This window comes from Corvus cornix, chromosome 9 (assembly GCF_000738735.6).
Source record: "Corvus cornix cornix isolate S_Up_H32 chromosome 9, ASM73873v5, whole genome shotgun sequence".
Lineage (NCBI taxonomy): Eukaryota > Metazoa > Chordata > Aves > Passeriformes > Corvidae > Corvus > Corvus cornix.
Genome location: NC_046339.1, coordinates 9,431,845 through 9,455,378, shown reverse-complemented (window position 1 = coordinate 9,455,378; position 23,534 = coordinate 9,431,845). Strand labels below are relative to the sequence as shown.

The 23,534-nt window shown below is 42.0% G+C and overlaps 1 protein-coding gene across 3 annotated transcripts in view; it reads right to left on the bottom strand.

Moving 5' to 3' along the window:
• The window catches only part of PDE6D (phosphodiesterase 6D), a 34,857-nt gene extending 13,664 nt beyond the window's left edge, over positions 1 to 21,193 (bottom strand). The window contains exon 1 of one of the 3 annotated variants that reach the window (XM_039557299.1): positions 21,046 to 21,193. In XM_039557299.1, the coding sequence (XP_039413233.1) occupies positions 21,046 to 21,095 (50 nt within the window). In that variant the 5' untranslated portion in view covers positions 21,096 to 21,193. Of the gene's footprint in view, positions 1 to 20,509; positions 20,609 to 21,045 lie in introns of those variants that run through there. The other 2 variants (XM_039557300.1, XM_010397240.4) reach the window with 2 other exon arrangements.
• Between the last annotated feature and the right edge of the window lie 2,341 nt (positions 21,194 to 23,534).

The window sequence follows — 23,534 nt, the reverse complement described above, 5'->3', positions numbered from 1 at the left end:
ATGCCAATAAACTAGAGAACTATAGAACCTGTTTATCTCTACAAACATTGGAAATGAAGTAAACCCACATCCATCATTTGCTAATAAAAATTTTATCCACTTAAACATCTGTGCCTTCGAACAGTTTAGGTTGAAAGACACAAATATTATTCAGTATTTTCATCAAAATGAACAACTAACATCCATCTGTACTCCACAGCATCCTAGTGACAGCATGTAGCAGAAAAAGGCAGAGTTTGCTTTAAGTTAGTTTACGTTTAATTTTTAGTGTTGGCAATTAACTGTCTGAAAATACTCAGAGTGAAATCTCTCCAAATCTTAAATATTTAAATCAGAATTTGTGACACCTACAGTAGCCTTAACAAAAGCAGGTACATGTATGAAAACAATGAAGATGGAGAGCACCTAGACTCTGGAAGGAGAAGTGTCCACCATGGGCAGGCACGTTGAGAGAATGTGTTTTCTTTCTTTGGTAATACCCATCAGTACTGCAAACTAAGCCAGGCTTCAATTTCACTGACTTTTCCTCTCTTCCTCAAACAGAAGGAGCAACAAACAAACAGATGCACATTTTAAAGGAAAGCATTACATATCTACTGAAAATGAAGCTAAGGGTCATCAGGAGGGAAAAAGGGAAAAAAGAATAAATTATAGTGGTTTGCACACAGCTGAACCAGGGATGTAGACACTACTGCTTCAAGGTTTACACCTCTGTCCAGGTAAGTCTAGTGTTGAAGAAGCTTAACTCTTATGAAGTCCAGCAAATTTTGTCAGTGATGAGCAATAGGAACCAGTTTAGGTATTTGCAAGTAACCTTTGATTTCTTCAGACAAAAGTAACAACACGTGACACTCCCGAGCAGCTCCTGCCTGCAGCAGATGAGGACACTGCCCTGCTACCCCAGCACACCAGCTAGGGCTACAAGAAAAGGCTTCTGGAGAGCATGCCAGGCACTTCTCTGGGAACTAAACTCAACCCAGAGAGATTAAACCACTTCTAATCTCAAAAAACCCCCCCATACGCTAAGATTTGAGATCCCTAACAAAAAAAATCTAAAGTAAAACCCAAAATGTACTCGTGGTACAATGAATATGATGTTGTTTAAAGTGGGAATAAGCTCCAAATCAAATCTATACACACATCACTGGCTTATGGGGCAGATTTCCCTGTTAGAGGGAGCAAGCTGCCTTCTGTGCCAGATCTGTTTGCTACTATCAGAAATATGCTTTGTTTCCACTAGAGACAGATGTTAAAATGGTCCCTAGAACCAGATAACAGTGCCAAAATAAAAGCAAGCTGAAGCAATGTAGTGGTTTTATGTGTTTTCTGCCACCTGTGTTTTTTAGGCTTTTCTTTGGCTTACCTCAATAGCCTTGACAGAATTCCTTCATACCAATGCCTCAGCAGGAAAAACAACATGTGAGCACATCTGGAGATTGCTTTACAGTCTAGGTAGTAAAACAATCAATAACTTGGAAAAACTCATCATTCCTTGTAGGACCACGAATTGCACAAAGAAAATTATTTTCTCTTTTCCAGTGCAATAACACCCAACTCCTCCCATCTTCCCTGCATTTTAAATGCATCTCAAAAATTAGCATGTTAGAAAAGCCTGAGCTTGTGCTAAGAACCCTTTGAATATGAACATAATTAATGTCATCAGTAATACTCTGATTTTGCAGAAACAGCAGGTGAATCAATGGGAATGATGTATTCATCCGAGAAAAGAATGTGACCTTTAAAATCCATCGGGCTTTATCAGAACGTAATTTTAAAGTGTGTTGCTCAGTGGAAAGAACAAAACTGAATGTAACTAGGGAGAAAGCTAATAGAGGCATTATGTATACAAGAGAAACTAAAAATACAGTTGAAACACTGGAACCTCCTTATAGAAGATGCCTGGCCTATATCAAAAGTTAAGACAGATTGCAGGACAGCTTGAGGAGCCACAACCAGAATGCTTAAAATTAAGTTAAATTCTTTAAACCCAAAAACAATTGGAATCAGTTTGTCCACTTTTTAATTTTAGCACATTAAACAATTTTCCTCTCTGCAAGTGAACATTGAAAGTGATTCAGCAATTGAAATAAGTTTGTCTTAACTACTTCAAAACAATAATTTCTTCACAGCTGAACTATTATGGTAGCATTTCAAGGTTCTCATCAATAAGTGAACTAGAGGGAATTTCATGGAAACAATCTATCAAGGGGTTCTGGTGCATAACTTCATTTTCATAGATAAGGTTGCAGCTAGAAGCCCTCACAGGAATTTATCTCCCTGTAAATCGTTATGGACTATTGTTCTTTACAGAGCTGATGTCACGACAGTTATGCAACAAAATCAGCTTTAATGGAATGAGGCATTTTAAGCCTCAATACGCCTCTTTATTTCATACAATTATTCAACTGTTTTAAAATATGCATTATATTGGCTTCCTTATAAAAGAAAGCTTGGATTGATTTCATGTCATTTTTGCAACACTGAAGGATTGGATTTTTTATGTCTAAAAGGATCTTCACACTTCCCCATATTGAAAGGGCACAGACCTGAGCAGAGGAACAATGACTTCTTTGACCAAATTTTTAAAAGGGATAAACATGGCTGCTTAGCTGGCATTTTCATAGAGTTTCACTTGAATGACCTGTAGCCTTGTGTGCAAAACGGAGAAAAAGCAAACCTAAAAGGCTCTAAAGAGGCAGTTTTATCAGCACTGCTTGTGGCCAGTCAATGCTTTTGTTCCTTGAAGGCCTCTGCAATAATTTCTCTATTGAGCAAAGTGATGTTTATTGAGAATGGCAAAGCTGAGCATCAGCAGGTCCCCCCGCTGTTCCGTTTATGCATTCAACTCCAAGCAATATCTCTGGCTGAAAGTGTCCCCTGGTAAAATAAGCAACTGAATACACAGAAAGCCTCCGTGACTTCCAACTGCCTGTGCTTATGTAGTGACTATGTGCTTTTCCCCCCATTAATGTTTAATTTCTTTTTTCTCTCCTTCATTCCATGTCTCTCTTACAGAGCTCTCTAGCACATCAGCCCATTGAGCTCCAAAGACTGCTTCTGATAGTCCACAGATTTATCAGTTTCACGTATTTTAGAAGAATATGTAATTTACTGGAGGCATTAATATATCGTGTACTTCTAAGTACAGATATGCAGATTGGAAATTGGTGAGAGGTTTGGCTTTGGCATGAACTGGGCCAGCAGTTTGCAACAGCTTCATACTGTCACTGTCATCTACCAAGGGCCACTCCAGATGGGAGGCAAACCCCATCAATTACCTGGAGAGACAGGATGCCCCCCATGACAGGCAATACAGTACAGCTCAGTGATCAGTAACTTAAACCATACCTAGTACTACACTGTGCTTCAAAAACTTCAACTCATGCTCTCAAAGTAGCTTAATAACTGCCTATTGTAGAGACTGGGAAATAAACATGAAGACTTGCCCACAGCCACACAATGAATCAGTAAGAGAAGAGGAAAGATATCTCAGGAGGTGTTTGGCTTCAAGACTTGGGTTTCAACAGACAATACTGCTTCTCTTTTTAGGCAGCCAGGAACTGTGCTCCCTGGCTGATGGAAACTCTTATTGTAACTTGGAGTGCCCGCAGGAGCACAGATTGCTGCCATCATGCTGTGGGGTGGGTGCCAGTGGTTTCCTTCACTCTGTTTCTCTTGCTTTTGTTGGTTTCTCAGTCACCCTATCTCGAAAGCAGGGTGGTTCTGAATCACTGCCAAGCATTAGTAATGGAAGTGGGAAGCAGAAAGGAAATAAAGAGGACTGCTTGCAGAATTAGAAGGACTTTTTAGTGTCTAAAATGCCGTATTAAAGCAGGACAGCAAAATGGCTGTATTAGCTCTGATAATAGAAGCAAAATGGTTCTAAACTAGAAAAATGTGCAAGCCTCTGAAACTTATCAATAATATTCTTGTTCTTTAAGACAACTTAAAAAAACACCAGAAATACAAAATAGGAAAGTCATGGGGGAAAATACAGCATTTGTTCCTGCCTTAGCTCATATTAATTCAACCAGAGCTCCTGTGAAAATTTTATTTTCTTTTTACTTTCTAAGTCTGGACACTCAAGTATATTTTGAGCTCAAAAGTGCTTCAATGAATTCGGTGTATAGGTCATGCTCAACAACACAGGTTGTTTTTTTGTTGACTTAAGACAAGTAGCCACCTAAGCTAAAAAATCTCCACCACTCTAAAAACTAGTGATGCCCCTGATACAAAGTTTCTAACATGCTTTAACCCACAAGGTTTCCTTCGTCATTTCATTAGGCGTAAAAGAGAGCCCAGTGAAGGAGTGGAAACACAGCACTTTTCCATGTATTCAAATTGTCCTCAACACTGCCAGCTCCAGGAACTGCAGCAATAATTTTGCAAAAGGCAGTCAGCAGTAGATCTGAAAGGACAAACTCTTGGGACAAATGCTTTGGCTGTTCACTGCTGGCAGGGACAAGCAGGCTCCATTTTGTACAAAGAGACCATCAATTTTGCACAGAATGACTATGAGTCTAAAGGACTCTTAGAGATGAACCAATATAAACGCATTTTGCTTAAGTAAGTCCAAACAGCCTGGTAGCACCTTCACTTCATCAACACCCTCATGTTGGACTCCTTGAACACAAGATGACAGTGGTTGAGTAATTAAATTTTAGAGAAAGTTCCAAGTCTTGAAGCTGTTTGGTTAAAATACTAAAAATAAACCCCATGCTAGGCAGAGTTGTGCTTTCAGAACAAATGTGACCTGACCAGCTCTACAAGGATCCACAAATGGCCCTGTGACAGAGATACTCCCTTGCACTGTACTGTAATGGAACTATACTTTGGGATTAGTTGTTCCCGTATCCACCAAAGCTTCCCAGAGTCGGATTGCAAGCCGTCACTGTGTGGAAATGTCCACCCTGTTGCATCCTGCCTTGTTTCCTTTTTTCATTACATTCTTTCAGAATCTATTGGGATCAGAGGAGGACAAAGACTAAGCACAGTGCTGGAATAAAAAAAAAACTGCTGGAAAAAAGCAGTAAGTTCCCGCAGCAAGCTTTTCCTAACTTAACTTTGCTTGAAAAACTTACCAGTAGTTCCAGCCTCACCAGATCCTGCTGAGTATGGGCAAGGACTCATTTTTCACTCATTCTTACGCAATGCACAATTCTTTCTATACAATTTATTATCACAAACATTTTAGTGGGCAATCTTTCAAATCTCAGCTATCTACCTGTAACTGAACTCTTAAACATTAGGCTCCATTCTTCCTTACACAAAATGCCATGAAGAAACATGTATTTATTTTCTTGGATCTCCTCCATTTGTGAAGGGTGTCTGAACACCTGACAGCCCTATTTCTCCACAGAGGCTAGTTCCAAGGAGAAGCAGCAGACCTGTCTCACAGACACACATTGTGACTGTAGCCCTGGCACCTGGAGACACAGAATCAGCCTGGACAGATCTGGCAGCCCCTGCAACACTGGTGCACAGGCCAGGAATATAGGCCAATGATAATGAGATGGGGCTGCACACAGCCAGCCCAGATACAGCACAACTTCAAGTGCTCAAGCTCTGTACTGAACCTCCCCAGTGAAATTCTGAGCCTCTCTGCCCTCTGGGAGCCACTGCCCTTACCTGCTTTCTCCACCAGAGGAGTAACTTATAAAAAATACCAGCTACTGACTTGCACAATGAGGTAAAACAACATTTCAGAAAGGGATGCAAACGTACCTAGCAGAGCCTCAAATGAGCTGGTTAGATACTCAGCAAAATGGGAACTGAGTTTTATTTAGGAGAAACAAATCTATGGGGAAGGCAGTTTGTGTGGAGTGCATTTTAGTTCAACCAAGATGAGCTGCTTGGCTTTCTAGCGCTTGTTCTATTTATTCCTCTTCTCCAATCTTCTCAGTGTGACGTCTTTAATGAGGAGATCACAACATCCCCTATACTGGCCGGGGAGATTAAGCAACACACACACACGCACACAACTAGAAAGCAAGAGTCTTTGAGATTTAACTCAAAATCTATGCTGGTTTGCCATAAAGATTTGACATTTAAATGACTGAATAATGTTAATCTTCCACTAATATTAGACTGCTGTTATGAGGTATTACAGGATAAACCCAAGCCCTTTTCTTTTGAAAATGTATCTCCTTATCACTATATAAAAGATGTCTGTTGATTTTCCCCTGGGGATCTTCTGTTCTGGGAGATACGAATCTAATGGTGGACGTGCTCATGCCTAGGTGGCACTAGACCACAAAATAGGGAGCAAGGGGTTTGTTTTCATTCTCATAAAGCTCAATAAATACACTATTTATTACTAGAATAGCAGCTGATACACAATCAGAGCAAAGTCCATCTATTTTTGAAATTACCAGTGCCAGATTCTGTAGTATTTCTTTACAAGGTTCATTGGAATAACAAGGATCCCAAGAACACAACAGGGGTAATTAACCTCTAATTTCTATGAGCACAGTCATAAAAGACTGCTTTAGGGTGAGAAGCAGGAAGAGAGAAAAGAAGATCACAGTTGAAATAAAAAGAGAAAATTTTTCTTTTGTCAGTAGTCTGGCCATACTACAAAGCAAGCACAGACCACAGCAATAGGTTTTTTTTTTAAAATACAAAAACTAACCGACAATCTTAGCTAGAAGTGCATAGCTGAATGCTCAGATTTGTGGCATTTTAATAAGTCTGCTTTAATTGCTTATTTTCTATCTCTTTCCATGGTAAGACAAAGATACCATTGAGGATGCATCTCCCCGATAAGGCAATCAGAACATGAGCCTGCAATTACAGTAATACTTTGCATAAAGGCTTCCCTTATTAATCCAAAAGAGCTCTATTTCAAAACCCACTGTTTTACCAGGCTGCCATTCACAATAGTGCAAAAATTCTTCTGGATTCTTTGTGCCTGAATTCCAAGCAACTCAACTGGGCTTCCTCTCTTCAGAGAGCCTTTATTTGTTCTATTTCCAAGGATAAAAAAGGCATGGTACAGTGGCACCACTGAATGTCCAGCAGTTCAACAACATCAGGTTCTTCCTACTGTTCCTTTGGACTGCTGCCCATGTCAGAGATCAGCACCACGTAGTTCACACACACAGGATGCATGTACTACCCAGACACCTGTGTTTGTAAAGCCTCCTATTAATCATTCCTGTACTGCCATGAATTAAGTAGGTGATTAGTGTGTTAGCAGCCAACAGCCCTGCTAGCCTCTCAGGTGGATACTGTTTCCTCAAGAATTTTACTGTAATTTCTGTTGGCAAAAAATATTCCACAAAGAACAAATATATATTCCATCTTTTAATGGAATTCTTTTTCACAATCTTCATGAAACAAAACCCAAACAATCCCCCAAATTTAGCATGTAAGACATGACAATTCAACATATAGAGCTGTATTAGCAAGGACTGTGAAACAGGTCCTTGAACATCAAATTTAGCAACCAGGAGGGACTGTGATTTTTAAAAATCTTCTTCAGCAGAAGACTGGTCAGAGCAGAGTCAAGGAGTACAGATTTTGTACATTCGAAAGACTTCTTACTTCTGATTAACTGCTCAAAGACTGGAAGAGGCTATGAGCACACTGCACTATTACTGGGGAGAGATCCTGTTCTGAGCTGCCCTTAAAACACTCCCTGCACAGGAGGGCAGATATCCTTAACTCTGGATATACAAGCAACTGCAGCTACCACAGAAGTCTTCAAGAGCCATCATTTTAAGGGATTCAAGTGACCCTTTGTTGTTCTCCAGCAATCCTACGTAACTGGTGAATGTTTGGTACATGAAAGGAGGCATCTTTCCTATCAAGAGCTCTTCACCCACGTCTTTCACATGAAGGACAGATAGTTGTCCCTACAGAAAGTTCTGCCCTTGAATTTTTTACATTTCTGATATAAAGTTGCTTTTGTTTGGTCTCTTGCTCTTCCAGGGAATCAGGAAAGAGCAGAAATAAAACTGTGCTCAAGAGCATACTTTAACTTGTGCTGCTGAGAACAAAAACTAGGCCAGGGAAGATTTCAGTGTTGCTGTCAAGTGGGGTTTCCACCTATACAGAACAAAGCAAAAAAATCACTATTGAAAAAGACTTTGTAGAAACATTTAGGGAAAATCTGTAGCTCAGTCTTCAGATAGACACTTCTCAATTTCAGAGAGGTCTGTAAAAGAGGAAGAATTCACTTGTGCAAAGGACTTCAGGGACTCAGGGATTTTTATTTGGCCATGGAAACTTCAGGCTGTGTGTTAGCACTCCAAATCCTCCTCATCAGATCAATAAAGCCTGCAGTCATTACGTCTGATAGCTCCTGCCTTCCAGGAAATGAGCTTGTGAGTTTTATTCTAATTGTTAAAAGGCAGGTGTTCACACCACCAAAGTCAACCATAAAGGGAGCACTTAAGATTCTTGTTGGCAGTCTCAAGAGAAGGCAGGAATAAAAAGGTCAAGCACTGGATTTCTCTTGCATTCACACACTGATTCCGTCTGAACTCCCCTTACTGAACACCTTTTCAACACAATGTCAATTTTTAAACAGTACCTTTCTCTGGCAATTGAATTAACTGGGAATTTGTCACTGCACTCGAGTCAATCCAGATTAATGCACAGAGTGAATTTAGAGTTGAGCTAATTATCCCTCATTTAACCTTTGCATGAATGTTCTTATTCTACACCAAGAGAGTCCAGTTCCAAAGTTTTTAAGTGACTTGGAACTGGACACACTCACCCAGGGATAAAGGTATGCACAGTGGGGAAATCAAACAGAAATGATTAAACTGCAGTAAATTTTAAGCACATGAACAATGTGGTCTTATCTTGAATAGAGCTTTTTCCAACAACATTGTCACCTCTTCTTTGACACTGGGAAGAAAAGTACAGACAGTGCTTTATCCAGTGCAATACATTTACACCATGTAGCTACATCCATTCAAGAATTCCTGGCACCAACAAATTCCATAGTGCCCAAGCCCGTTGGCATAAAGATGGTGTGCATTCCCTCAAAGATTACAGCTCTGTGTGCTATTCAGAAAAACAGGCCAGACAATTGAACTTCCTTTTCCAGGTGGGCTCATTTGCCCTTTCTCACAAGTAATGCTAGAAAAAGACAAAAATGAATGATATCCTGAAAAGATCCTCTTTACACAGCTCTGAAAGCAAATGCCAATTGCAGCCTTCGGGGAACAAGTGCTACTGCTGCAGTACATCTGGTAATTAGTCTGTAAGGGTTTCTGTTTATGACAAGAGTGAAAGCTAACTATTGCAGCAGAAGTAATACTGGCTGAACACAAATCTGCTGTTTTGTTCAGTCTCCCAGCTGTGCCCAGTGGATCTGCACCAGCAGGAATGTGATGCTGAAGTTGGTAGGGCAGAAGTCACTCAGTTCTCCTAAAAGGTGGTTTACTCAAAGCACTTGATGCTGTTTTTGAACCTCTGCACCTTTAACTGCCCCACAGTATCTCACACAGAGCACATCCCTCACTGTTTCAATCCAGAGCTGTTCTGTAACCAGGGATACATCTAGAGATCACCACGAGTTCTCTGGGAAAGCAACACAATATCCTTGAAATTAATTACAGAATGGCAAGGGGATTTAATCTTGTTGAGATTTTATATAAAACAGCATTTAGCCCTGGCACTCACACTCCACACCTAATAAACAAAATAAAAATTCAAATCAGCCAGAGAAACAGCTACAACAAGCACTTTCACGAAGTCCACAATGACAAATACCAAACTCCTATTTGCTGACACAGCACAGCAGAGGAACAAGCCACACTTTTCCTGGCATTAGCTTAAATGGTTCCTTGGATATACAATCCCTGTGAATAGTATTGGCCTGAATTTCACTGGGGCTACAAATACTTCCATTTTGCTTATTGTTTTTTTTAACTTGAACTATGTCTGCATGAGAAGTGGGCATGCTTTATCCTTGCAAACTGTACAACCCCCATAGCCAGAAGGGTTGACTGAACAAGAAGAGCATCCTCACTGCCAGTCACCCTGTTTTTCCAGACACAAACTGGCAGAAAATTATTATGAACACCCTCAATGTCAAGCTGAGGAAGTCAGTAAAGATGTGGATACTTAGGTGGATGTCAGTGGCCCTCTAGACTCAGAGGACAAGACCAAAGTGAGAATCAGATATAATTATTTAATGGGTAAGAAAAAGAAAAGTCATGGATCTGAGACACTAAAGTGGTTCTATCTCTGGAGTAGAATGCAGGCAGGACCACATGCTGCAATACAGATCAAATAATTTTTGGTTTTCCACTTAAAACTGACAGGACTAAGATTATTCAAGGAAAACAAGTTCATTATCTTGTCTCTTCTGAGGAAGGGAGGAAAACTTAGAGCATACAGACCAAGTGGAGAATGAAAGCAAAATGAAAATACAGCCAGGAGGGAATGACTGGCAGTTGCAGGAGGAAACTAATCTTGTGAATGGACCAGAGGCTGCTCAAAGTGGATGCAGAGAGGAGGAATAAAGGGGGATTTATGCAGATTGAAGCAGAACTCTCAAAAAACAATGACTCCGTATCAGAAATACTATGCTTTTTTAGGAATCTCCAGAATATGAGAAGTGCTTCAATTGGCAGTGTGGACTAGTGATTTGACAATTTAACCATCCCAACACTTTACACAGTGTTCAACAGTACGGCAAGCTGAAAAGAGAGAGAGTTGTTTGGAAAAGCACTACGGCAAAACACGGAAAGTACAAGGAAACAATTCAGCTCCAGACCAGTTCCAGACCTCCTCTCCAAAATTATCTTGTTCTGAATGATGTACTTTGACCATCTTCTACAGCTCCAGTAACGTGACCTACAATGATGTGAACCTCTGAGCATGTCACTATGATCACCATGATCTGGAAGATGGAGGGTCTGTGCCCAAACCAGCATCTCTCTGCTTTAGCATGCATTGGAATTCAGAAAATAACCATTATTGTGGGGACAGAGTAATGAAACCTCCACTGAAATGACAAAAAAAGCAATTACCTCTATTACTCTACCCTGTTTCCAAGCAGCTCTGATAGCTTTCACTGTCAATAAAATCGACAGTCATGATTATACTAAAGTTTCAATTTTACTATTTTAACATGCTTGTAGCTGTATGTTAAATTTTCAGACTACATTGAATCAGATGTTTGCCATTTTAATAAATATCTATTAATATCTTTTTCAGCTCAAGCAATGGAATATCTTATTTCTACTGTGAAAATGTACAGAATGTATAAATACAATTAGCTGTAATTCACAAGCTGATTCTTTCAATATAGGTATTAATAATAAAAAAATAAAAATTTACTTACTGAAAAGCTAGACTTAGACACAGCTGATACAAATCTTTATAAAATATTATATTAGTGTTTCAAAGTGTGGACTTCATAAGCATTTATGTTAAGGTGAATACTAACATGGAGAAGTTATACAGAAAAAGATGAAAAACTGCTATAATCAGCATTATCTGCACCCTTTACAGGTGTGCCTACATTAAAATATAGTCCTTTTTTATTTGAATTTGCACCTTTCCAAGCATTCTACTGCCTCATTCACTGCATTTACTATTTCAGAACTGGCAATACTAGGACTGAGGCAGACAATGTTACTAAGCAGGAAAACAAGGTACTGTTTTATCAATGCAAACAAACCAAGAGACCACCACGAACTGTGAAACATTTTCAGTTGGCCACTGGCAGGGCTGTAGTTATATGAGAAAGAGAACCTTACAGAGGGCACTATGGCTGGGGGATCAGCAGTAGAGGTTTGTGCTACAGCTGCACTCCCTGGTTAATGCCTCCCTCTAATTTGTGTAATTGGGGAGAAGGTGGTCGTGGAGGGACTGCCAGTGGTGAGAGAAAAGGAACTTATTCTAGTGGCAGAACGGAAGATGCTTGGAAAACCAGGGAACCAGTGTTTCTTCCTTCCTATGAAACTAACCCTTAAGGTCAGTGTGGTAGTAGTATAATGCACTTCCCTTTGAAGGAATTACAGGGGGAAGTACATAAAACAATTCATTTCTGGAGCTGTTTAAATACTGCATTTTTATGGCAACAATACATTGTAATGATGCCTTGTGGATTAATGAGGGTGCCATAAATGAACAGCCCAGACTGGATTGAGAAATTTACTGGCTTCTCTGTCTCTTTCTGGAAAGAGTATTTAAAAAAGAACATGCATTTGCTCTCCAAGGCTGAATAGGGTTTTTAGCCAATGATTTTCTATGTCTGGTTCATTGAGAGTTGCAGAGAATAGAGTCTCTAATGGTACCTGCTGCATGACCCTGTTTGTGACTTTGCCTGGTGACCAGGCAGTAACTTGTTACACACCACAGTAATGCTATAGATTTCTTGCACAGCTCAAGGGCAAAGAGAAAATTACTACCTTACTGATGTAATCTCAAATGCATTTCTCTTAAAAGAAGTTATGTGACCACAGACTTATCAATGTGAAGCTAAAATGCTCAACTAATAATGCTAAGCTAGGTTTTTAGAATTGGTGCTGGATAACTAAACATGGTATGTGAGAAGCCTCCTCAGGTAAGGTGGTGCCGAGTGCTGGAGAACACAGCACAACACTGCACTGAGTTAATCTGATCTGAGGCTGTGGGCATGACATCCAACAGCAGCAGTGGCTGAAGAGGACTCTGCCTACAGCCCTCCCCAGCTGCTTCTTACTTTCTCCCTCAAATTGAACAGCTGGGCTGTTGGTAGAACTGCCAACCAGCACAGGTCCTGCTCCTCAACCTGTTGCTGAAGTTGTTTGAGCCAGCAGGCAGGAGACTGCAGTTCTCATCTGAGCAGTTTGACTAGTAAATCTGAAAATGAGGCAACAAGCAGCTGGGGATGGTAACCCATGCTCTGCACAGCTGCTGTGACAGAAGCATGCAGCAAGAAGAATGAATGAGCAGGTATTTTTTGGATGTCCTCTTTGCTCAGAAGCAGCACATCACTTCCTGGACTGAGATGTTTTTAAATTTCACCTGAAAGCTACTAAGGTTCAAGCAAAATAACAAACAGAAGGACTTTTCCCCTCTTTATTTCAGCTTCTGGGAAAGGAAGTAACTTTACTAGAAAAACAGTGAAATCTTAAGTTGGACTGTAACTGACAGGGCAGTATTCTAATGCACTAAAGAGTCTACTCTAAAGAGTTAAACTGGAAGTCAAATGTCTGAAGTATCTTCAAAAGATCTACCTGTGTTAATGGCTGGTAGGTATTTCTTGGTGTCCAATTTCCAGATGGGTTGGTCTATTCCACCACATGACAGTACATTAATGGGGATAATGGTTGTTCTTCTACCTTCTCTCTCTACAAAACTCTTCCTTCAAGAGCAGTTGAGGGTGTTGCAGAACTCCCAGAAGCACAGTTAGCAACAGTTCATGCCAACACTTGAATCAAAACTGGGTCCTCCTTAGTGAGCGTTTCCGTAAGACTTTTCCCAAACACAAAAATTTTATTTAAAGCTGTGCAAATAGCCAGCTTTTCCACTGCCTCCTAAAATACAATTTCCTTTGACCTCCCAAACCAAAGTGACTTGACATTAACTCTCTGCCTCCTCAGCAGGCTGTCCCTGATCAGAAGTTTCTGGCACTTAAAACATCAGATGAACTCTTGGTTCCAAGCATGTGTAGCTTTCCTTCTCAAAAGGCTTAAATTAGGTCATGTGAAGAGGAGGAAAGAGGCATGTAGGCAATCTGCTTTCATTGGTGAGTAAAATACATGATCCTCCCCACTTTCTTGATAAATAGGAAAAGATGGATATAATTAGGTGTCCTAAGGACCAAATAAGCTTCTGACTTGCTACAGAGTAGATGAAGGTTATGTACAGTGTAGCATACAAACCAACCCATATAAATAGTCCTCTGTAGAATTACTAAGTATAATGCCCTGCACTCTCAATCTCTAATGGAAGACTATTGCTCCTAGTTAGTTACAATCCTTTCAATCCAGGAGTGGATAAATTTAATAACACTATTCTTTTGTGCACTGCTATCCCAAAGATTGACTGAAAATAAAAAAATTATTTCCCTTTCTCTTTTTACCTAAGCCTGCCATTCTTCCAGGAGAATGTTGCCTGAAATTCTAGTCATGAACATAATCAACTCAAAGGCTCACTCATGACTGAACTAATCTGATACTGCTTCCCTTAAATCTCTTCTATACATAACATTTCTGTCACACTGAGAACTCTGTTCAGGAGAAATGTGACAATGGAATCTTGAGTTCCATAATCACAACTGAAAATCCTGGCTGTCAACTAGAATTTAGCAATCTGCAGTTGAGATCTGGTTTCTGAGAGAACCTTGGTTGCTGTCAGTTGTCTCCTGGACAGAGCCTCCCAATAGTCCTACTGTGTCTGCTTGGGCATGAGGCCAAATGGCATTGGAAACCTCACAGAAACACCCAACAAGTGTATGGGGACGCTCCCTCAAACTGCTCTGGGAGTGATGCTACACAGATGACAAACCTGCTTCTGTAAGTGCTCCTGATGAAGTCTCAGGACAAAAAGGCAGCACTTGAGGAAGCTTTTAATATTAAGGGCTTGCTGCTGTAGCTTATTGCACACTCAGAATAAACATATGATGTGTTCCTTAAGATGTGAGAGCAACAGATGTGCAAAAATCACCTTTCATGTGCTTAAATAACTAAATTTTATAAACTCTGCTATACTAATATGCAGAAAAAAAGGATGAAATTCAATGTTGCCAGGTGGACCTTAATAGATTATGATGTTTTCTGCTTGTTCCCTATACCTGGGAATGTAGCATACCTCCTATTTCTATACATATGTTGACTACTAGATGTAAATGAAGCACTGGTTTATCTTTAATGGAGGCTCTGAGCTCAAATTTGAAGTTGCCTTAATTTCCCAACTTAGAGAAATAGAAGAGGCTTATCTTACATAAATGTAAGAAATACAGTAGCCTGCTACCTTACAAATTTAATGTAAAATTTTGACTCAACATTCTTTCTGGGAACAGCCTAAGTTCAGAGATAAATGTGTAAGAAGTCAAATCAGCTTCCACACTAAGGTTGCTTTAGCTAACAGAAAGCTTTTTTTTTTTTTTGCCAGGGACACAGGAGCCACATCAGATGTCTATATTAAAAAAACCCTACTCTGAACAGTATCTGTTTAATTTGAGGAGTTTTGGATACCTCCCCTGCTTCTTTATATCTGTGTAAGCTTGGCTTTTATCCTATATGTTGGCTGTGAAGATGCAGGAAAGGGGTTGGGGCAGGGGGGAAGAAGCTCTAACAGTTCTCACTTGATGGATTAAATTACTATCTTCTGCTCTGTGGAAATTCAAATACTGTAACAACAGATGAAGCATAAGGCACCAATGACTTCCAAGGATGCAAAGAGTAACTGATATCTTAGCATGATACAGAGGAAACAAAGGGAAATAATTTTACTAATGACAACTGCATTATTTTAAGTACTTCATTAGGTTGGCACTAAGCAAGCAATTAAAAATACTGAAACCATAATTCCATAAAATATTGGATAGGTAGGCTTTTGGAGAGATCAAAGGATAAATTTTAGATACAAAATTGTAACTACAAAGTGCTAAAGCAATATTGCTGATTAAAAAGAAAAACCAGAACTCCAATGTCAACTTACACTTTTAAGTTGATGTCAGATGTATTCTCTGTGGCACCTGGCAACTCATTTGTATCCTGTGATGCCCCTTCCACTGTCAAGGGCACAAAGCCCCACTTCCAACACTACGCATGGACTGCATTAAATCTGATAAGCAGACAACTGACTGTAGCTCAGATATCAAGTTAATGCAAATCACAGGTTAAGCACCGTTAAATATTTACACTTTTTTCAATGAAAGTTAACAAGGGGAGGACATGAAGTTTTGGTGCTCGCTAAGGAACCAGGCAGGTAAAACCAAACCTGTTAAAATTGCTCCTGCTTTATTTTCAGGTGTGCCTCATGACTCAGTCATAAGAAACATGATCACTCTGTGTTTAGCATGCCAGAACTATAGATCATTGCATCGTGCAGAACTTCTGTCAATGTTGAAAATAATTCTGATATGGTAAACGTACCTTGACTACCATGAGATTCAACTACCAACTACAACCTGGCTAAAGCTTCTATGTGAAACTCTGGTCTCTGAAACAAAGATCTCTCAATGCTGCCAGGGTGAGAACTTGTTCTGAAGTCAGACTAACTGGGAACGTGGACAACTCCTGCTTGTAAAGTATTTTAAGTTTTGTAGAAAGTAAGAGGGTTCTAAAAACCAGAAATAGGGATGAGGGAGAACAAAGTTATGTTTTCTAGGGTATTTTAAAATTGCATTAGAGCGAGCTATGTGCAATTTCTGCTTTGGGTCTCTACAGAGTACATGTCCCAGCTTCTGGCCAGTCCTGTTCCTTCTTTTGGCTGGCCACTGTCTCCTTTTAACCCATGAATTTGATGCTTCATCTTTCTATTCCATTGCAAGGAGTCTAAACAGAGTGAGATCTGAGGAAGTGCACAGAGGAAACCTCAAAACAAAGGGGAATCTTTAAGCCAATTAAAGCTGCGACCTTGTTAGTTTTGTAAACACTGCAGCAGGTAAGCATTTCAAATTAATAAGCTGCCAAAAATCCACCAGCCTAACAATTAAATTGGAAACTCAATTCCATGTTGCTTCCAATTAGATTTCTCAGCTTTGGAATGCTGCATGAAACTAGTTCAAAACCTCAGTGACTGTTCTAGGAATTGATGGACAAGACTGTCATTCAGTTCCTCTGTGTACAGCAGACCTGGGTGAAGTTGGAAGTTTCCCTGTGTGCAGAGTAATATAAAGTTCATAGATACTCTAATGATTTCTGTTATAACTATATTTTCACTACAGCCCTATCCATCTTTCTAAGAGGATAACACTCTGCTAGAAAGACTTCCTAGACAGAAGAACAATGGTGAGAATAAAGCTGGAAAAAGCTCTGGGAGCTAGGAAGATGTTGCACAGGGAAGTCTGAGGATTGTAGAAAAATAGGCCAGCCTTTGACATGAGAAGTTTTGCCTGCAAGTGTTGGAGTGCTTGAGCAACAGGTGTATGTTTACACTGACCAAAAACACGAGTTTCATAACTCTGTAATTGTTCTGGAGTTAATACTGTCAGTTAATGCTGTCTCTTCATGCTTACATTGATCATATTAATTTGTTTCAGGAGACTTCTGAAGGATAGGCTACTGCACAGCCTTAAAACGAATTCCAAAGGAAAAACTTACCCAAAACTGATAAACAGCTACAGGACGATTAACACTATAGAAATTCTGATAAGACTCCTCTGTACAGAAGCAAATAAATAGGTGATATCATGTTTGACTTGTAAGATTTAAAATGGAAAGCAGATGTCCTTACTCCTGTGTTGAGAGGCAAGACATGGCACTTTAAGCGTGCTATGAGAATCAACCGACTCGTTTGGGTTTTCTCCTCCTTGCTGTTCTGACTGAAACCTCACAGAAAGAAGCGCTTAAAGAAGTGGGACTGTGGTCCCTCAAGAGTTGGATGTGAATCTGCTGTTGCAAACTATGACTGGGTACTTCTAATCTACAGCACGGATGCTTTCCAAATGCTGGCAAACCAAACCAAACAGGGTAACTGTCCATAGGGTCCTTATTCTAGTGCGCTTAAAAAAAATAATTCTGCGCTAGTTCACCTCAGAACAAAGGTAAACAGGCAACCCACAAATTGTCAAGGAAGTTGTTGAGGGGGAGCCATCATAATAAAACAACCCTGAACTCTGACTGTTGGGCAAGTACATCACTGGTGTTACTTTCTTTTGATAAAGGATGCTAAATATGTACATCTATTAGTACACACTAAAGATAAAATGACAGAACAACATCTGAAGAATATGTTGAAAGGGTATGTGAGGGTCAAGTAAAATGCCCTTCTGTAGCTTGACAGAGTAACTGTCCCATCTTTCAGAGGAAAAAAGGCATAATCTAATTTCATGCATTTGAGATCACAGGACCAGATGTGCATTAATACTTGCAGAAATAAGACTTGGCTAATACTTCACACAAATCGATCTTCAGTTACCAGCTGAACTGATGTTGCTTTTAGCCAAACAAGTGCATTTTCATAGCACTAAACTACCTGTAGATATTGTGTGGGGCGTAACAACTGCTGTTCAAGCAAGTGCCTTTAGGATAGTTTGTTGATAAACACACTTACAAGGTCTGTTAGCAGATATTGTCCCTGAACAAGTGACAAGCTCTAAGTGTTTGCTGTCTGCTTTCAAAATTTTTCTGCACCATATTTACTGGACTGTTAGTGGTCAATTTTAACTGGTGCCATAAAAATTCTTAGGACAAGTGTAATAAAGTATAATATTCTCACTTGCCTGCAAGCATCAAATATATTTCCCTTGGTTTTAATATTTTTAAAATAGCAAAATCCATGAGAAGAGGGAAAAAATGTTTATGGCTTGAATTTTGGGACATTAGTCACAACATGTTTCTGCACTACTGTCATAGAGGAAGGAAAACCTATCTTTGCATCGAAATTAGAGCGTGGATTTAGGCTATAATTTAATTCCCACATGCCCGAATCATCCAGCATGCCCCAATGAGTAGGAAAGCTTGTAATTAACCCCTTCTCAGGAACCACAAGTAAACAGAATTGTTTGAGGAAACTCTGATTACTCAACGTGAAGTGGACTTCCAGCTAGAGTGCCTGCTGTTGGGTTAAAGTTAGCAATTATTTTGGAAGCCTGCTTCCTCAGTGATGCTTTTGGCCCTAGCAACTGTTCTTGCCTCCCAAGGAATCCCCTGCACACAGCCCCTGAGTGCAATGCCATGCTCCTCTCCTGTGCTAAAAGCAAGCTCAGTTTGAAGTGCCAAGTTTGCAGGATGTGCTTAAGTTGGAGTTGAACTCCCTCCCTCATGGGAGCAGAGGAGAAAGGTTTCAAGTACTAAAAGTATAAACTGAACAGTTTTTCACAACATGTTTCTCTATTCCTTTCTATTAATTGAGTACATGTAGCAATAGGGTGGGTGGAAGATAAAGCACCTCTGAACTGTAATTCTCTCTGGAACAAATGCCAGCCCTTCCACAAGGGATGGGAAGTCTGAGCTGATGTCTCCCTTACAGGGAGCGTGGTCACAGCTGGGCATGAGCAGTTTCCTGTGGGGATGGTGTGGTGTCTCAAGGCTTCCTCATAAATGAGGAATGTCTGTTCAGCCACTCTTCTGGTTTACTAAGGGCAATAGATGTTTTCCAACTATTTCAGCTTGCTAAAAGTTTCAGTTATTAAATGCTTCTGCAAACTTTCCTGTTTGTCAGACTTTGTACTACATGGTAACTATCAAACTACTCTACAATGTTTTCGGAGAAGTGCAGTCCAGATTTTGCCTTAAACTGTCCTGTCAGAAGTAAAATTTCTTTTTTTTTTTTTTGCAAGGACAAGCAAAGGATGACTAGACTTGAGACACTTCAACACAGACTGCAGAGTACTTCTAATAAAGCTTCTTGTCCATGTTATAACTGCTTGAGATCATAGAAGTTTGTTGTCTGACATCCTTCCTCTCAAAGAGCAAAAAGTATTTTCTCTTTAAGACAGCAAACAACAAAAAAGTATTGTTTCATTCAAAGTTGGACAAAGGCCTTTATGTAAATTCTGCTATCCAGCAAAGACTATGTAGAAACACATGCAAAAAGCACTTAAAAGTTTGTTCCCTAGGCTTAACTTTCAAGGCACTCCTCACTTCTACCAACAGCTTAGTCTGGTCTTGTCAGAAGCTTGTTCTAATTGCCTGCACAAAAGGGTTTTAATTTATGTTTTGACAGCTAACATACTACATCTTCATAAATACAAAGAACTGTCAATAGTGCCAGCGCAGAAGCAAAGGAACCAGATGCAGAACTAACAGCTGGGGGAGACTGCAGTGATTCTATAAAAAGTTAAGAAAAGCATCTGCTTATAGTTTGATAACAGCTATCTATCTAAATCCAACCTAGAAAATCAGATTCTGCTACAGCTGGCATAGAGATTATGTACATCTCACTGAACAAAAAAAGCCCACCACCCTGTTTAGAAATCATAGGTTCAGATCTAAAGGATATTGCCTTCACTTCAGTCCTTTTTATTGTAAAAAAGAAATACAAACCAACTCACAACAATATTCTCATGTCTAAAGGTCAAGATAGCAAGCTTACATTTGCCTTGTAAGCTTAGAAGAATTTACCACAGTAAAATATACCACATGTAAAATAAAGCTACTCTATTTCTCACACTCAGTCTGAACATGGGCCTTTAGGTTGAGCCTTTCTCTACTCTGCTGAAATCCTGCGTTGGAAGGTGCACAAAGGCTCTTGCCTCTCTTCCAAGCTCAGATCTATCTAATTTCATCAGCTTTAAATTCACATCCAGGTACCCCAGGCATAAAATCAGAATGCTTTTTCAAAGCCACAACATGAAAAGTTTTTAAACGAACTGCACAAAAAGGCATTTACACGCAGAATACGTCAGCAATAAAAGACACTGCACGACCAACACATGTGCCAGTACCTCACGGTATGACAAGGAACAAGGTGTTTAGTTGCTCCTGGACCTGACGACCAGGTATTTCCTTTCCAAGCAGAGGTGCTTAAGCGCAGGCCGGAGGGAAAGAGATCCTCCTAGCGCAGAGCTACTTCACCTGCCCTCTGTAAGCTGTCCCCGCTGCGGGCGGGGAGCTCCCACTGCCCAGGGCCGCCGCCCCCGGCCCAGCCCCTCTCAGCGCCGGGCAGGGGCCGGAGGGGCGGTGGCCGCCGCCACCCTGCTGGGGACTTTGGCCGCCGGGACCCCCCCACCCACGGCACCCCACAGGGCAGAGACGGGACCCCGGCCCCGGCGTCACGGGGGCTCCTTCCCTGTCCCCCCGCCCCAGTCGGCTCAGAGCCGGTCCCAGCCCTACGGGACCCTCCCGCCACCGCCGGAGTGCGGACGCCATTGAGAACCGCGTTGCCATGGCAACCCCCCCTCCCGCCCCGGGGGCCTCGCCACAGTGGGGCGGCGATCCCCGCGCCCCCCGCGCCGCCTCACAGCCCCCGCACGGAGGATACAGCTTGAAGCCGCGGAGGATCTCCTTGGCCCGCTCGTCCGTGGCCGACATGGTCCTGCCGCGCCGCGGGCGGGCGGACGGGGCTGGGCCGGGCCTGGCGGGAGCGCGGCGGTGACAGCGGAGCCTCAGGACCCCCCGCCCCTCCCTCCCGCGCACCCGCCACTGCCCGGCGCAACCAACCCCAGCGGCCGCCCGCCGCCGCGCCGACCAATCAGCCGCTGCTGTTCCCTCCTCGCCCCGCTTTCTGGCGTATGAATGACAGCGCCAATGACCAATCAGACAGCGCTCTCCCTCATTCAAGGGTGGGTGCGCAGCAGTCGCCCAGAGTCTTCGGTTGGGCCTGACGTGGCCGCGATGGAGGCGCCGCAGGGTGGCCGGGCAGGGGGAGCGGACGGTCCCCGGGCCCGGGAGGCCTCAGCGGGGAGCAGTCGAGGGAACGAGGAGCCGCCACGGGCCTGGCCAGCGGCGGCCGAGCATCCCCGAGCCGCTGGAGCTCGGCTAGCGCTTCTCCCCAGGCAGTGGGGGTCCTACGGTTTCGTCTTTGGGGCTGCTCGGCGGAGCTCCAGCCTTGAACTCGGGTGGTGCCGGGGATCCGGGTGCGCAGAGCCAGAGCAGCTTCTGCTGGAGACCTTCAAAACCCACCTGGACCGGTTCGTGTGTCATCTGCTCCAGGTGACCCTGCCTTGGCAGGGGGTTGGACTGGATGAACGCCAGAGGTCCGTCCCAAACCTGACAATTCTGTGATTCTGCGTGTACCGAGGCCGGAGCCAACAGGACCAGCATTGTGGAGAAGGTTTAAAATAAATAGCGTGCTACCCCCCTGGAACAAAGGCAGCCTTCTTTGTGCTGCAAAAATTTGAATCACAGAGCAGTTTGAGTTGAAAGGGACTTAAAGACCATCCAGACTGGCCTCGAACACATGCAGGGATGGGGCATCCGCAGCTTCGCTAGGCAACCTTTGTCAGTGCCTCAGCACACTCACAGTAAATAGTTTCATCCTTATATCTAATCTAAATCTGCCTTCTGTCATTTTGAAGCCATTCCCCTTGTTCTATCATTAGGTGCCCTTTTAAAAAGTCCCTCTCCAGCATTCTTGTAGGACACCTTCAGGTACTGAAAGGCCTGAGTAGGGTCACCCTGGAACCTTCTCTTCTTCAGACTGAACAATGCAAATTCTTTCAGCCTTTCCTCATAGGAGGGGTGCTCTAGCCCTCTAATCATCTTCACGGCCTTTATGTTTGTGTAGCAGAGTTGACTGTGGGGGGAAAGTCAGGTTTGTTAGCACATCCCAGGAGCCAGGCTGCTCTTTAACCTGAGCAAATTAACCCCTCTGTTAACAATCTGAGTGCAACTGATTAAAAAGCATTAAGTCGTGGTAAAAATAAAGGCAGCAGTTGTAACCCAGTCCTCAAAAGAGGACCAGTGAACAGTCAGGGTGCCATCAATACACTCACTCATGGCTCCACTTGCCTCCAAATCAGCCACTGTACAGAAGTGGAGAATGTGAGCATTAATAAAGGGTGCATTTAATGTATAAGGACAAGGCCACTGCCAGTATCACCAATAAGAGATCTTAATAATAAAAATAGGCAGCATTTATTTCCCTGATGTATGTGATCCATGCTCAATTTCCCACCATCAGTTTAAGTGTATGAAGGGGTCGTTTTGAGTCTGGGAAAAGTGCCAGGGGTGAGCTGTGCAAATATATATCTATGTTTTATTAAGAGTCCATCCTGGATTTTAGCTAGGCTGTGAAATTGCATGCTGTCTAAGGAGGAGGGACTAAAGATCACCAAGGAGAAAAGACTGACGAGGAGAAAAGGAGAGCAAGACAAAAGCAGACCTGAAAAAGGCAGAAACAAATGGTCATATGTAGGGGATGAGCCTGTCAGGAGGAAGTAGGACATACTGGTTTACAGAAGTCATAAGGAACTCAATCCTGCCTCTGTTCAGGCTCCTCAGAGATGAAGGAGCCAGAAACCAAATGGATCTCATGGCAAGGAACTCTTGCAGCTTTGAGGGGCTTCTCTAGCACAGGGGCAGGGATGTTTGTGGAGCTTTGAGTTGGAGCCTTTGTATTTCCTGGCCAAGTCTCAAAATTCTCAAATTCACCTTGCTGTGCAGGGAAGCCCAGGCCTCTCATTCATGAGCTTGAAAATCACAAAAGAGCTCATGGCTGAAGTGTGAAGCTCTTGTGACTAGTGCAGGGCCAAGCAGCAGTGGAACATGTGACAGCACAACTCAGAGTGACAAAAACCCTGGGATTACTCAACATCCCTGGCCTGCATTAACACAAACAGCACTCTTGAGCACATCATCTTAAAAATCTGCTTGCAAGAAAGTTGCTGCAAATCCCTCTATCCCTTGGTGCCACCTGGAACTGAAAACTTTTCCTTCACATCTCTGGCAGGTGTGGCAGTTTCTGAGCTGCCACTGCAGGTGAGAAGATGCCTCCAGCCTGCTTTCTGCTTCTCCAGCAGCTGTTCTCTC